Source organism: Lathyrus oleraceus, chromosome 7, assembly GCF_024323335.1.
Source record: "Lathyrus oleraceus cultivar Zhongwan6 chromosome 7, CAAS_Psat_ZW6_1.0, whole genome shotgun sequence".
NCBI classification, from domain to species: Eukaryota; Viridiplantae; Streptophyta; class Magnoliopsida; order Fabales; family Fabaceae; genus Lathyrus; species Lathyrus oleraceus.
In genome coordinates, this window is record NC_066585.1 from 279,133,554 (window position 1) to 279,147,695 (window position 14,142).

General features: G+C 32.4%; 2 protein-coding genes across 2 annotated transcripts; one reads left to right on the forward strand and one right to left on the reverse strand.

Moving 5' to 3' along the window:
* Positions 1-2,859: 2,859 nt before the first annotated feature.
* On the forward strand, positions 2,860-4,337 carry LOC127106523 (glucan endo-1,3-beta-glucosidase). Its single transcript, XM_051043806.1, has 2 exons — positions 2,860-3,158; positions 3,265-4,337. Exons 1-2 carry the CDS (start codon positions 3,098-3,100, stop codon positions 4,197-4,199), a joined length of 996 nt encoding a protein of 331 aa, XP_050899763.1. The 5' UTR covers positions 2,860-3,097; the 3' UTR covers positions 4,200-4,337.
* Positions 4,338-12,464: 8,127 nt separating this feature from the next.
* LOC127106524 (uncharacterized) lies at positions 12,465-13,501 on the reverse strand. Its single transcript, XM_051043807.1, has 5 exons — positions 13,274-13,501; positions 13,087-13,197; positions 12,933-13,014; positions 12,748-12,843; positions 12,465-12,649 (listed from the first exon to the last, which is right to left on the reverse strand). Exons 1-5 carry the CDS (start codon positions 13,435-13,437, stop codon positions 12,548-12,550), a joined length of 555 nt encoding a protein of 184 aa, XP_050899764.1. The 5' UTR covers positions 13,438-13,501; the 3' UTR covers positions 12,465-12,547.
* Between the last annotated feature and the right edge of the window lie 641 nt (positions 13,502-14,142).

A 14,142-nucleotide genomic window follows, 5' to 3' on the forward strand; every position in this document is an offset into this window, starting at 1 on the left:
ATTTGAAAAGAGGAGTCTCTTAGACGAAATTTAAATAATCAAGTCCCTTAGACGAGTGCTTTAAATGAGACTTAAAAAGATGAGTCCCTCAAACGAGACTTAGATAATCGAGTCTCTTATGCGATACCTTTTTAGGCGATTCTCACAGACGAGACTTAGACAATCGAGTCCGCTCAGGAGAAACTTAGATAGTTGAGTCCCCTCATGTGAGTGCCCTAAGAAAGAGTCGTTCGGATTCTAGAGGCACGTGAAGCATTTAATACTTCATAATGATGAGGTAATTGATGGTGACGTGATGTGACAGGAAGGTCATTGGTACAAATCTAAGTCAACATATGTAGTTAAAGCGGATACAATATTTAAACTGTGAGGTTTCCCCAAAAACAAAACCCTTGCAGTTTAAATAGTGTATCAGTTTTTAACTACATATGCTAATCCAGATTTATACCAATGACCTTGCTGTTATACCACGTCACCAGAATTTAACATTTTTTTGGCAGAAATTGACTAAAGGGACCAAATATAGTAACAAAAGTGAAGTTAATGGACTAACTTGTAACAATTTTTTAATTAAGGGACTAAAGTGGAACATTAAATTAAGTTAAGGGACTTGTTCACTAATTATGCCAAACAAACAATAATCAAACATAAAGGGGATGCAGGAAGTGCAATGCCCAAGGTGCACAGGACCCAAGGGACGCTAGTCCAGTCTAATGGGAAGCTAAGAGAGTCAAAAGAGGTTGACTCATCTCATGCGTTGGATTCATTGTCTGATGATCCAAAGGCATAGAAAACGAGGGCGCATACAATATGGCCGGGGTTCCCACATGGGACCCCAGGTCAAAGGCAAGAGTATGCATATATGAAGGTTAATACACCAGTCATGTGCCATAATTCAACTCTATGAATTATCCACCAATGGTACATATACACATTCATAACAATATATCATTCACAATCTACCAATGGTACATATACACATTCATAACAATATATCATTCACAATCCAACAATGGTACATATACACATTCATAACAATCTATCATTCACAATCTACACATTCATAACAATCTATCATTCACAATCCAACAATGGTACATATACACATTCATAATAATAAATCATTCACAATCCACCAATGGTACATATACACATTCATAACAAATACACCATTCACATAATATGCAATTAAGATCATCTCTACCATCTTAACATTCATAACAAATACACCATTCACATAATATCTATTAGAGTCACCTTCTAATGCTTTAAACCCCAACCCAAAATGATTAACGAGTTGAAAGTTATGAATAACACCGTGCACTAAGGCGTTACTAAAAAGTTGTTGTTTTTCTAAATTTTCCAACATAATTTTCATCTTCTTCAACCCCAAAAACGTCCATGAAATAATCACCAAAATTATTTTATTCCTGAAACAAAGTTATAGCCTTCTGTTTCAGCTATCTAACGCTTCAAAAGGCACTCGATTTGGACTTACGGATCAAAAGTTATGACCAAAATGATTCCGACCGAAAAACATAAAAAGGGATCGCGATTGCAACGGACAAAATGCAGAATTTTCCGCGGTTTTCATCGTTGGAGGACTTCCGGACCTCCGATTTCAATTCCGTAAAAAGCTACACGTTCAGAAAATTATAACTCATACATTACTCTAAGTATATAACATTAATTTCCAGTTTTAACACAATTAAATCATCACAAATCAAGAATACTCATCAACACCTAACAATCCTAAAATCATGCAAATTAAGGATTTTAACCTAAACATACATCTACCCATTGACCCAATCATACTAACCCATAATAATAAGGATTTCCCCCTTACCTCTTCAATTTTCTGGAACCCTAGCTTTTCTCTTTACTTTTCCTCTCCTCTTTCTCTATTACCTTCAATGATCAAATGAATCCTAATTCTCACTCTCCTCACCTCTTACTATTTATATTAGTATTCTCTTTAGGCTTAAGTCATTATACTTCTAATTTAATTAATAGGCCCAATAAAACCTAATATTTAAATATCTCTATTTAATTCAAATAAATTAAACTAACACCATATATCCACCAAGTTAATTAATTCAATTATTCATGATATCTCCTATCAACTAAATAATTAATTAACACACCAAATTAATTAATATAATCGATTATTATACTACCGAACAACCCATTAATTAATTAATACTATAAATAAAATAAAATCTAATAATAATAGTATAATAAATAAATACTAAAAATTGGGTTGTTACAGACGACGTCCCTAAAAGTGTCAGATAACAATTTCACTTCAGAGAGTCAGACACTCTTATGATGACCAACTGTGTACTAATGGAGCGGAAAAGCTCACAAATATAACACTTCAATGATTAAAAAAACAAATAAAATATAAAATAAAATCCGATCTAATATCTTAAATTAGAATTTGTATTCCTCATAATTTTTCATATTTTGTGCAGAAGCAAAATAGACACAAACATGTCTATAAATTAAAATTAGAACATGTTAATTTATATAGGAATATTAAATTCATGATAAAAATGGAGAGAAAAGATAATACAACCATAATATGGATTATGACCGCGTCAACTTCGAGTGTTGAACCATGCTATGCTAAACTTTTAACACATAAGGCTGAGGTAGCTGGTGTAATTACAATGGTCCACAACAAGAGAACTAAAGGAGTTCAATGCTTACGAAGCAAACAGGTTACCACAGTCTGATAACGAAATTGGAGTCCACTATGTCACATGGACCACCTTATTGTTTCTAGCGACCGACGATATTGACACTCCAATATAAATATCATTGAAAATTTTAACGTTTCAATAGAAACCGCAACATGAGTAAACGCAACTGGCAGATTACATACGCCATGCGACTTGTCAAAGCCATCGGTGTGGCGTTGTGATATCCTCATTTGCAGGGAATTCCATAAATTTCAAAATGTATATATTTTTTTCCATGGAGTGATTGACGGGGAAAATAATTTCATTAACATATAGTGACCCAATTGCCAAAACTATGCCTATATATAGGTTGCAAACTTATAGTTTTTATATAATCAAAAACAAACACAACCATGTCTATCACATTGGTGCTTATTGGAGTATTGTTATCTTCTACTGCAGTAGAATTTACGGGTCTATTACTATTTCTTTCATTTTTTATGAAACATTTATTTATCAAACTTTTGGTACATTTGGTATTTGGTCCAATTATTAATATGAATTTATATTAAACATGCAGGTGCACAATCCGTAGGTGTTTGTTATGGAGGATTTGGAAATAATCTCCCAACAAGGCAAGCAGTGATAGATTTATACAAATCAAATGGAATTGGTAAAATCCGCTTATACAATCCAGATGATGCAGCACTTCAAGCCCTAAAAAATTCAAACATAGAGGTAATCCTCGGCGTCCCGAACGACGTTCTTAAATCACTCACGAACGCTCAGGCCGCCGCTGATTGGGTCAACAAAAACGTAAAACCGTATTATCCAAGTGTGAAAATCAAATACATTGCAGTCGGGAATGAGATTCACGCAGATTCGCCCGAAGCAAGTTCGGTTCTTCCCGCATTGCAAAACATTCAAAACGCGATATCTTCGTCCAATTTAGGCCAGATTAAAGTGTCTACCGCGATAGACACAATTCTAATTGGAAAATCTTACCCGCCAAACGATGGCGCTTTTAGCGACGGTTCAGTTGGTTACATAAGGCCTATTGTTAACTTTTTAGTTAGCAACGGCTCACCACTTCTTGCTAATGTGTATCCTTATTTCTCATATGTTAATAACCAACAAAGCATTGGTCTTGACTATGCTTTGTTTACAAAACAAGGGAAGAATGAAGTTGGTTACCAAAATTTATTTGATGCAATTTTGGATTCAATTTATGCTGCTCTTGAAAAAGTAGGGGGTTCAAATGTGAAGATTGTTGTGTCTGAAAGTGGGTGGCCATCTGAAGGTGGAACTGGAGCTAGTGCTGGAAATGCTGCAACATATTATGGGAATTTGATTAGGCATGCTAAGGGTGGGACTCCTAAGAGGCCTAATGGACCTATTGAGACTTATCTTTTTGCTATGTTTGATGAAAATCAGAAGCCAGGTCCTGAAATTGAGAGACACTTTGGACTCTTTAGGCCTGATAAATCACCAAAGTATCAACTAAGTTTCAATTGAGATATACTAGTGATTGGTGGTTATGCATAATAAATAAACTAAATGTAACTTGTAATAAAAAGGGTACCTAGTGCTCATATGGTTACTTTTAGATATTTACACTAATGAATAATGATAACAAATTCTGTTGTGTACTCACACTTGTATGTTTTCTCTACCTATTAGTTATTTTTTTTACTAAAAATAAGGTATTAATTAGTTGGAATTGGTGGGTTGTGTCGGAAACAACTCAACTTTTTTTAGTTAAAATTTAAAAAGATGAAGCTGTGAAGAAACTCATAAGATTAAATTAATAATACAAAATGGTAAAATACTTATACAAATGAAAAAATTAAAGTGATTTGAATATATATATATATATATATATATATATATATATATATATATATATATATATATATATATATATATATATATAAAAGTGGATCTATATCATCGACTCTCAAGTTGTTGGTTGAGTATGTAATGATGAGACAAAACAATGCCGTACTTTGATGGTGAAATTACAAAAGAAAAAAAATTATCTATGTAAATAACACTTACTTAAATTAAAAGAGAAAAAAATTGTGATTTTATGTTTGAATAAATTTTAATGATTGACTCAACAAACAAGATCCGATATTCTAAGCATCATCAAAGAATGAATTTGAATTAAAAAGCACGATATTTTTCAAATTATGGATGATCAAAGGACGAGTAAAGTAGGGTTATATGTAACTCAAACTCGACCCTAACACTAGATCGGGTCAATTATATAGACCCAAACTAGACTATAAACTCGATAAATCTCTATGCGATACGAGTCTAATAAGGACGAGACATGATAAAGACAAGACCGAATTGATTCCAAGGCAAGTCACATATTCACAAATATTATTTTTGAAAAATAGTTTCATTTTTTTTATAGTCTATTGTAGTGTTACATTTGTGAAAATCCCCAAATAAGAGTGATGTGAGGGTTCCCACCTAATGAAGTGACACACGACACTGGAGAAGTTATCCCTCCATATAAGACATGTGTGCAATGCCATTATCCTTCCATCAGGTATGCAGACTGAGTTGTACCATGACCTCTTGAATAATAGGTAGTCAACAACATCCCTCTGTCAAAGAGGAGCAGTTACCACCTCCTAGAATTTTCTAAGTTTTAGGCCAAAAGCCTATATAAATACCACTCCTCAAATGGGATAAAGGACATATGATAACTTACTCATAATACTATAAATATAATGCTTACATACAGAGTCTCTCACCTCACATGAGTAGGTCCTTTAAACCACCGTAAACACCCTACACTATTTTTCATGAGTTTAGACAAAATAAACTTGATCTTCTCATCCACCACATTAAAGATAAATTTTCCACACTTAATGTCTAATACGGTTGCAGCAGTGGCGAGGAAAGGTCTACCTAAAATAATAAGGATTTAGGAATCCTCCTCCATTTCCATGATGAAAAAATCGATGGGGGTATGGACAAGTATCCTATCCTTATGAGAACATCTTCCAATATTTCTACCATATATTTTGTGGATCGGTCGGCTAATTGAAAGGATATATTTGTGGATTGCATCTCAACGAGGTTAATATTTTCTAAAAACTGTTAGGGCATTAGGATAACACTAGCCATTATATCACATCTCTCTCTCTCTCATACATATACACAACTTATGGTTCCAATAACAGAAGGAATTGAAAAACCCGTCGGATCTTTTAGCTTATGTAGTAATGTATTTAAACTATTGAGTTTCACTCTTATGCAAGTGTCATTGTTTTCTTATCTTCCAAATTTTATTTGTTTGACATAATCTCTTTAAGTAATTTGGCATATAATGGTATCTAAGATAGAGCCTTTATGAAGGAAATATTGATATATAGATTTTTTTACCAACTTTACAAATTTCTTAATGCTTTCTTCTATTTTTTCTTTATAAATAAGGGATTAATTGTTTATAAGACGTATGAGTAACATATGATTTCTCTTTTCCTTCTTCCACAATCTCATTTGTGGGTTGGAACTTTTCACTCTCCTCGCCTTTTCTCTTATCCTTTCACTAGTGTCATGTAGTGATTTTTTATTCCTTAATGTGACAACATTCAAATGTATCCCGAAATGTTCTAGAAAGAGTAGATGATGATACTTGTTGTTTTTCTACTCGAGAGATTTGAGTCTTCAAGATTTTGTTATGTATGGTCATTAGATCAAATTTAGACGCTAATTGTCTAAGAATTTCATTGATATGCATGTTTTGGTTTTTAAATTCCTCATTTTTCTTAGCTTGGGCCATGACAAATTCTCCATCATGATTGGTTGTTATCTTTAAATCTCAATCTTAACTAATTCACTTTTATTGTTTGAATATGGATTATTATATTCAAAAGGGCTTGTATGCTTATTGCTATTGTGGCAGGAAGTTAATGTTAAGAGTCCCACATCGGACAATATATGATCTGAACATGTGTTTATAAATGGAGGCAATCACACATTCTTAACGGTTAATGGTACATCGATTGATTATGAATTGACAGTTGGTTAAGTTATGAAAGTGTTTGTTTGTTAAGATTATTCAGGATTGAGTCTATTTATGTAATTTTATCTATTTAGATTGATTATACTTTTATTTAGACTAATTGAATAATGCTCCGGTCTTTGTATTTCTCCGTTTTTGTTTAATACATCTTTTTCTTTAAAAAAGTACTAGCTTTATTATAGATAGTGTTTGTAAAATATATAATAAATTTTAATAAAATATATAATAAATGTTTGTAAGTTTTAATATAGAGAATTTTATTATAAGTTTTAGTAAAATATATTAATTATAAAAATTTAATATAAAAATTATATATTATAATTAAAATTAAACAGCATAAATATTATTTTTTTAGCACAACACTTAGACATTTTTAACGTAATTGAATGAAATAAGTATGGATATTATAGTTTGATTTTAAATATATATACCGAATTGTTAGACTTAACTTTTATATATTTTAAATATTTTAAGTCGGTATAATTTTCTTATTTGATTTAGTTTTATTTTAAAAATATTTATTGAAAATAAATATTTATCTTAAGTTTTTTTTATGTATTAATTCTTAACAAATTTTATTATGTAATTTTTATGTATTTATTAATAAAATATTTTGTTATATGTTTTTTATTAACTAATAGAAAATGCGGGTGATGTATTTTTTGATGTTACATAATAATAATAATAATAATAATAATAATAATAATAATAATAATAATAATATAATAATAATAATAATAATAATAATAATAATAATAATAATAATAATAATAATAATAATAATAATATTGTGTCATATCATGTATTATTGACAATCTTGTGTTTGGTATTATTGATATTTATTATTAACAAATATTTTTCCGGCACTTTTTGTATCGTTGACATATATTTACCCCATGTATTATAATACTTAATAGTGCTATTAATTAATTAATATTTTCATTAACAAATTTTGTCAACTATATTTTATTTATATATATCTTGTACTTTTTATATTTATCGTCTATTTTTTTTTAATTATATCAATGTCTTTTTAAATTTATAAAAATACCTATATATATATCTCATGTATGTGTTTTATCAAAAATGGAATTCATATATTATAACTATTCTTTATCTTATATAAAAATTATTTAAAAAATATTAAATTTAACTAATTTATTAAAGATAAAGTACGTGTCCAGTGTACATTTCAATAGTTTTTAGTTGATTTATTTTATAAAAAATAACGTGAAAATTTGTAAAAAACTATAGATAGTGTAATAAAATTGTTGTTTATAATTATAAATAAACTTTACTTTTAATTAATTATTTAAAGACAAATACTATATGATTTTAATTATAAATAATTATTTTTATTTTATTGAAGATATTAGAAAACATAAAATTAGGCTAATCAAATATAATACCCAAAGATTGAGTTCTTGAAGAATGTATGGGTCTTGTGAGGGTGTTTTTCTCAATGTTTCACATTTAAATAATATGTTAGACAATTTTCAGTGGTGTTACTCATATTTTAGTTCTTTGTGTGACTCATTAGACATATTATTTAGAAACAACACATTCATTTTTCATTATGCAAACCTAAAGAATTTCCCAAATTTTTACCTCATATATTAAGATATTATTCATACATTTTATTTTAATTAAAAATATTAATTTAAGTATTATGATTAAAAAAGAAGAAATAAATACATTAACTTATTTGACAGTGAATTGTTAAAAAGAGAAGAATAAATACAACAAACTATTTAATTTATTATTTGGCAAATGAATGACACATTGCTTCACAATGCAATGGTTTTTTATTATGGAAAACTCTTGTTCATTTTAAAGATTTTTTTTTAAATAACCAATTTTTTTAAATAAAATTTTAAAATAATCAAAATTTAAAAAAATATATTAAAATATTTTTTTTCTACGGATACGCCAGTTGAACTGGTACATCCAACTAACCTACATAGGAGGTGCCAAGGTTGTGGGCGAATGCATGCAAAGCCAATGCATATAGGTGTCACGTGCATGCCTTGATGCCACATGTATTGGCGCATGCATACACTATATAGTGTATGCGCCAATGCATGTGGCGCATGCTCCTTTATATATATATATATATATATATATATATATATATATATATATATATATATATATATATATATATATATATATATATATATATATATATATATATAATAATTTTAAATGTTATAATTATAATTAATTAAATGAAATATTGAAAATAAAAATTATATTATATTTAATAAAAAAATTACATAGAATTGACAAGAAATTCAATGACTCGCCCGATTGAAACGCCCCCAGATCCATAGTAGTGAATCGTATAATTGGTGTTTTTGCTGTCCAAACTGCATCATCATCATGGTTAACCTGATGATCAAGACCCATATATGGCCTCCAGATAAACTGTACAAGAATATGACATGATTAAATGATATGTAATTGGATAATTTTTTTAAATCAAATGTAGAGTTGTGTAGTAGTATTACATCATCTGATCCAATGTGGTCTAATATAGTTTGCGATAGACTACTACATCGTGTTTCGGGCACCTGTTGTAGTTCATCCATTTAACTGACCACCTTGATCGAAAACATTTGAAAAATATTATTTACAGTTAGTTGTAACATAAAGTCTAATAAATTAGATGGTAAAATTTTAAACTTACTTTGTTGCAAAGGGGAATATGAGTTACTGCCCGTTTACCGGGGCGAGTGACGACATTCTTGACCAACCCCATGCTTGACCAACTCCATGGGTCCAGTTCACACATGCATGATCACGAACCCAATGCAAGACCATCGCAAACTTAGCTCTCAGTTAATATGCGATAAAATTTTGTCTGTCATTAACGATAATCCGTCGTTAAAGGTGAGTACAATAATCTCGCATATTGTAACACAATACAACTATACTCCATCATACAGGAAGGCTTAGATAGCTAGGACAAAGGAGGTTGAAAAAGTGTATGGCAATTGAGAGGAGTCTTATAAACAAATTCCAAAATACTTGGTGACTTTTAAACAGTATGCTCCAGAGACTATTGTCAAGTTGGAAACGTTGTCGGCGTATACCCAAGACGGGACTTGTGCTATTGAAAATAGAATATTCCACCGAATCTTATGGACGTATCAACCATGCATCAAAGATTTTTCTTTCTGTGAACCTATTATACAAATTGATGGTACATGGTTGTACGAAAAATATAAAGGAACACTACTGATGGTAGTGGCACAAGATGACAACAACATGATTTTCCCAATTGCTTTTCCCCTAGTTGAAGGGGACACTGCTGAGGGATGGAGTTTTTTCCTAAAAAATCTCCGATTGCACGTTGCTCCTCAACCTAACTTATATTTGATCTCTGACCGACACCCTTCAATAGTGAGTGCCTACAAAAACATTGATAATGGCTGGCAGGATCCTCCGTCGACGCATGTCTACTGCATTAGACATATCGCTCAAACTTTTATGCGGAAGATCAAAGACAAACGTTGCGGAAGAAAGTTGTCAATGCAGGGTATGCATTAACATAACCTTCTTTCAAACACTACTGTGAAGACATCAGATTGTCAAATGCATATGCAATACGGTGGATCGACAATATTCCATTGGAGAAGTGGACTAGGGTATATGGAAACGGTCAACGTTGGGTCCACATAACAACAAATCTCGTGGAATCAATGAACTTTGTCTTCAAATGCATCCGACACCTACCTATAAACGCTTTAGTGCAAACAACCTATTTCAGGCTAGGGGCGCTGTTTGAGACCAAACATTCCAAATTGAGTTCAGTGTTACAATTTGGGCAGTTGTTCAGTGATGATTCAATGAAATTCATTAGACACGAAGATGCCAAAGCTAACACACATGTGGTCACGGTGTTTGGCCGTACTAAAGGTTGGTAAAATGTTACTGAGTCCATAGATCACAATGAAGGCATACTTAAGGGACAATATAGAGTGAAACTAGATAGAGGTTGATGCGAATGCGGAGAGTTCCAAGCCTTTCGTATGCCCTACTCCCATGTCATAGCGGCATGTTCAAATGTTCGACGGGATCCATCCTACTTACTATCCGACGTTTACAAAGTCATAAACCTCTCAAATGTTTACAAAATTAGATTTTCAGTGATAGCAAAAGAGGATTATTGGCCTGAATATCAAGGGGACATTCTCTAGCACAATGAAGTAATGCAAAGAAAGAAAAAGGATCATCCAAACAACACCCGTATTCGAACCGGAATGGATACAGCGAACAAAATGGTTCAATTATGTAGTTCATGTCGTCAGCCTGGTCATAATCGTACTAACTGTCCCAGTGTTGGAACAAGCATAACAAGATAATTTTAATTGTATCTCTTTTGATTTATATTAAAAACAACATTTATTTCATATGATAACTTTGTAAGAAAATACCATCACAAACAAATACAACACATTCAACACACAAGCAACAACACAACAGACTACAACAAATAAAATACCATTACTATAACTATGCGATTACAACCATCAAAACAATTTTGAACATATTATACATCATCCTGTGAACGTCTCTATCAGTCTTAATATCCACCCATACACGAACTTCTCCATTTTGGTTGAACGTGGACTCAAGTCATTTAATTCTTCTAATCCTTTCACCCTCTGCAATTGCTCCATCTAACCAATGGTTCAACGTTCGATTAAGACGTTCGAACGATTCTATATTCCAAAGTCGAATCTTTATCGAAGGTTGCACTGCTGAAAAGATTAAATCGCCATTTCTCATGTGAATGTATTCAGACATGATTAAAGAAAACAAAATTGAAGGAGATTGAAGAAATTGAAGGAAACGGAAGGAGGGTAAGAAGTTGTCTGAAAAAATATGGGAGATGCGCATGGTATTTATAGAAGAACCAAAGTATGCATGCACCAATGCACTAGGCTCCACACACACTAACACATGCATGCATCAATGCATGTGGCATACACACACATGCATGCGCCAATGCATGTGGCACCTACATGCATTGGTTTTGCATGCATGCGCCCACAACACTACGCCAAACAAGACCTTAGACAGCGCTTTTTTTGGCCTTAGACAGCGCTTTAAAGCGCTGTCTAAACCTCCGCTGCTAAAGGTTTAGACAGCGCTTTTTTAAATCTTAAAAGCGCTGTCTAAGCCCCCCCCTTAGACAGCGCTTTGGCCAAAAGCGCTTTCTAAGACCCTCCTATTTTAATTTTTTTAGGTACACCTTAGACAGCGCTTTTGGCCAAAGCGCTGTCTAAGGGGGGGGGGGGCTTAGACAGCGCTTTTCAAAAAGCGCTGTCTAAGCCCCCTCTATTTTAATTTTTTTAGGTATACCTTAGACAGCGCTTAAGGCAAAAGCGCTGTCTAAGGGGGGGGGGGGGGGGGGCTTAGACAGCGCTTTTCAAAAAGCGCTGTCTAAGCCCCCCCCCCCTTAGACAACGCTTTTGCCTTAAGCGCTTTCTAACCCCCCTTTAGACAGCGCTTTTTACAGAAGCGCTGTCTAATGTATACGAAAATTTTTGAAGCTTTTGTTTTAAACCACATTTTTTCCAGGTTTATAAACCAGAATTTCTACCTGTTTTCAACCAGATTTTGACAGACAGTTATCACATTTTATACATGCCATTTTGGCCTTTTTTCTACCAATTTTTGGCTAACAAATATATATATATATACCAATTCAAACCAATTTTGCCTTAAATGTATCAAAATATATACAAATTTATGTACACATTTACAAGTCATTACATATACTACAAATGTACACATTAATTACACAAATTTATGAAAAAACTTTGAGCTCTATCATGAATTGACACCACTCCTCTTTGATTTCGTCCACTTGATCCTTTGTATAAAATGCACACTTGAATTCCTCAAAGTACTACATAATAATATAACATATTTTGAATTAATTCCAACTATTTAATTATATGAGATATGTGTAAATATAAAAATAACTCATAAGTTAGAAATACATACATCGGTGGGAATCACTAATCGGCCCAAAGCAAGAGTATCTCGCATAAACCTCAACACGAAATACCCGCAATCTATTTGATTACGTTGTTGAGGACACTACATGAAAAAAAATATGGATTATAAATCCTAAGTTTTATCAAGTGTCATCACTAATATAATAAAAAATGTGGTAATTAAAAATATACCGCCACTTTAATCCATGTAATGCGGTTGGCGCTCCTCCTTGAGGTTTGGATATCTCGTTGGGCCCGAAAAGCTTGTAGGACGCTAATAAAATAAAAATGAAGCAATTAGAACAATTCACATAAACTAAGAAAATTTTTGAACATTCTCACTTACGTGTCAATTAGGTTCTTCATATCCGGGTATGTTGTCCAATCATTTCCTAACGAGTCAAGATAATACACAATTTCTCGGATAGGATTGATTGCGAGCAACAACCAATGTCCACTGTAATGATTAGGCAAATGTTAGATGGTAACTTGGAAAATAATTATAATAGATGAATTTAGAATGAAATGCTAACCCGGTATTAAACGGTATAAAAAACAACTTCTCCGCATCTTTATTCTCCATGAGGATCTGAAGAACATACTCCGTCACGGTATGCGGTCTACTTAAGATTAAACCTAAGTTGACGGTCGCGGGTGCTAAGAATCCGAATGACTCGTCCAAATCATTGGGGCGCATCAATTTGTCATACAAAAACCTAATATAAAAACATCATTAACACCTCTTTTGAAACATAAAGTAAACCGGATTAACATAAAGTAAACATCATTAACATAAGTTGTTTAATTAATAAAACAAAGTAGACCGGATTTACCTAATATATGTGTTGACAACGTTGACGCCGATTTCTTCATGACCAAAAACTTGCATGAAGTCTTCATTACCAATCATTTGGTCGTAATCAAAGCCGAAAATCCCTACCTCCATATGTACATTCCGAACACCTCCGGTCGGTATATCGGTCATCTCTATAAATGTCCTGAGGCACGACCTATACTTGGCGGTAGGTTTTTTCCTAGCTACGGTCTTCTTAGCACCAGAACTTTTTACCCGTGCGGAGGCGTTGCTAACCTCCTTTTTTTGTTGTGCGGAGGCATTGCTAACCTCATTTTCTTTTGATTTGGATTTTGTGGGAGTCTATTTAACATAACCAAGGAAAATATGTAAGTAAAATTTTAAGCATAAATTTTAAACTTTGAATATACACATTAAAGTTAACATAAGTTTTAAGCATACCTCATATCCTACGCATATGAGGTTTGTCGGCCATGCAACAAACGAACCTACTGCTTCGTGCACCGTTGTTGCATCCGAATCATCGCTAGGATATGGTAATGCTGCATTCGGCTCAACTGCAATATCAACTGATACCTTCAAACATCC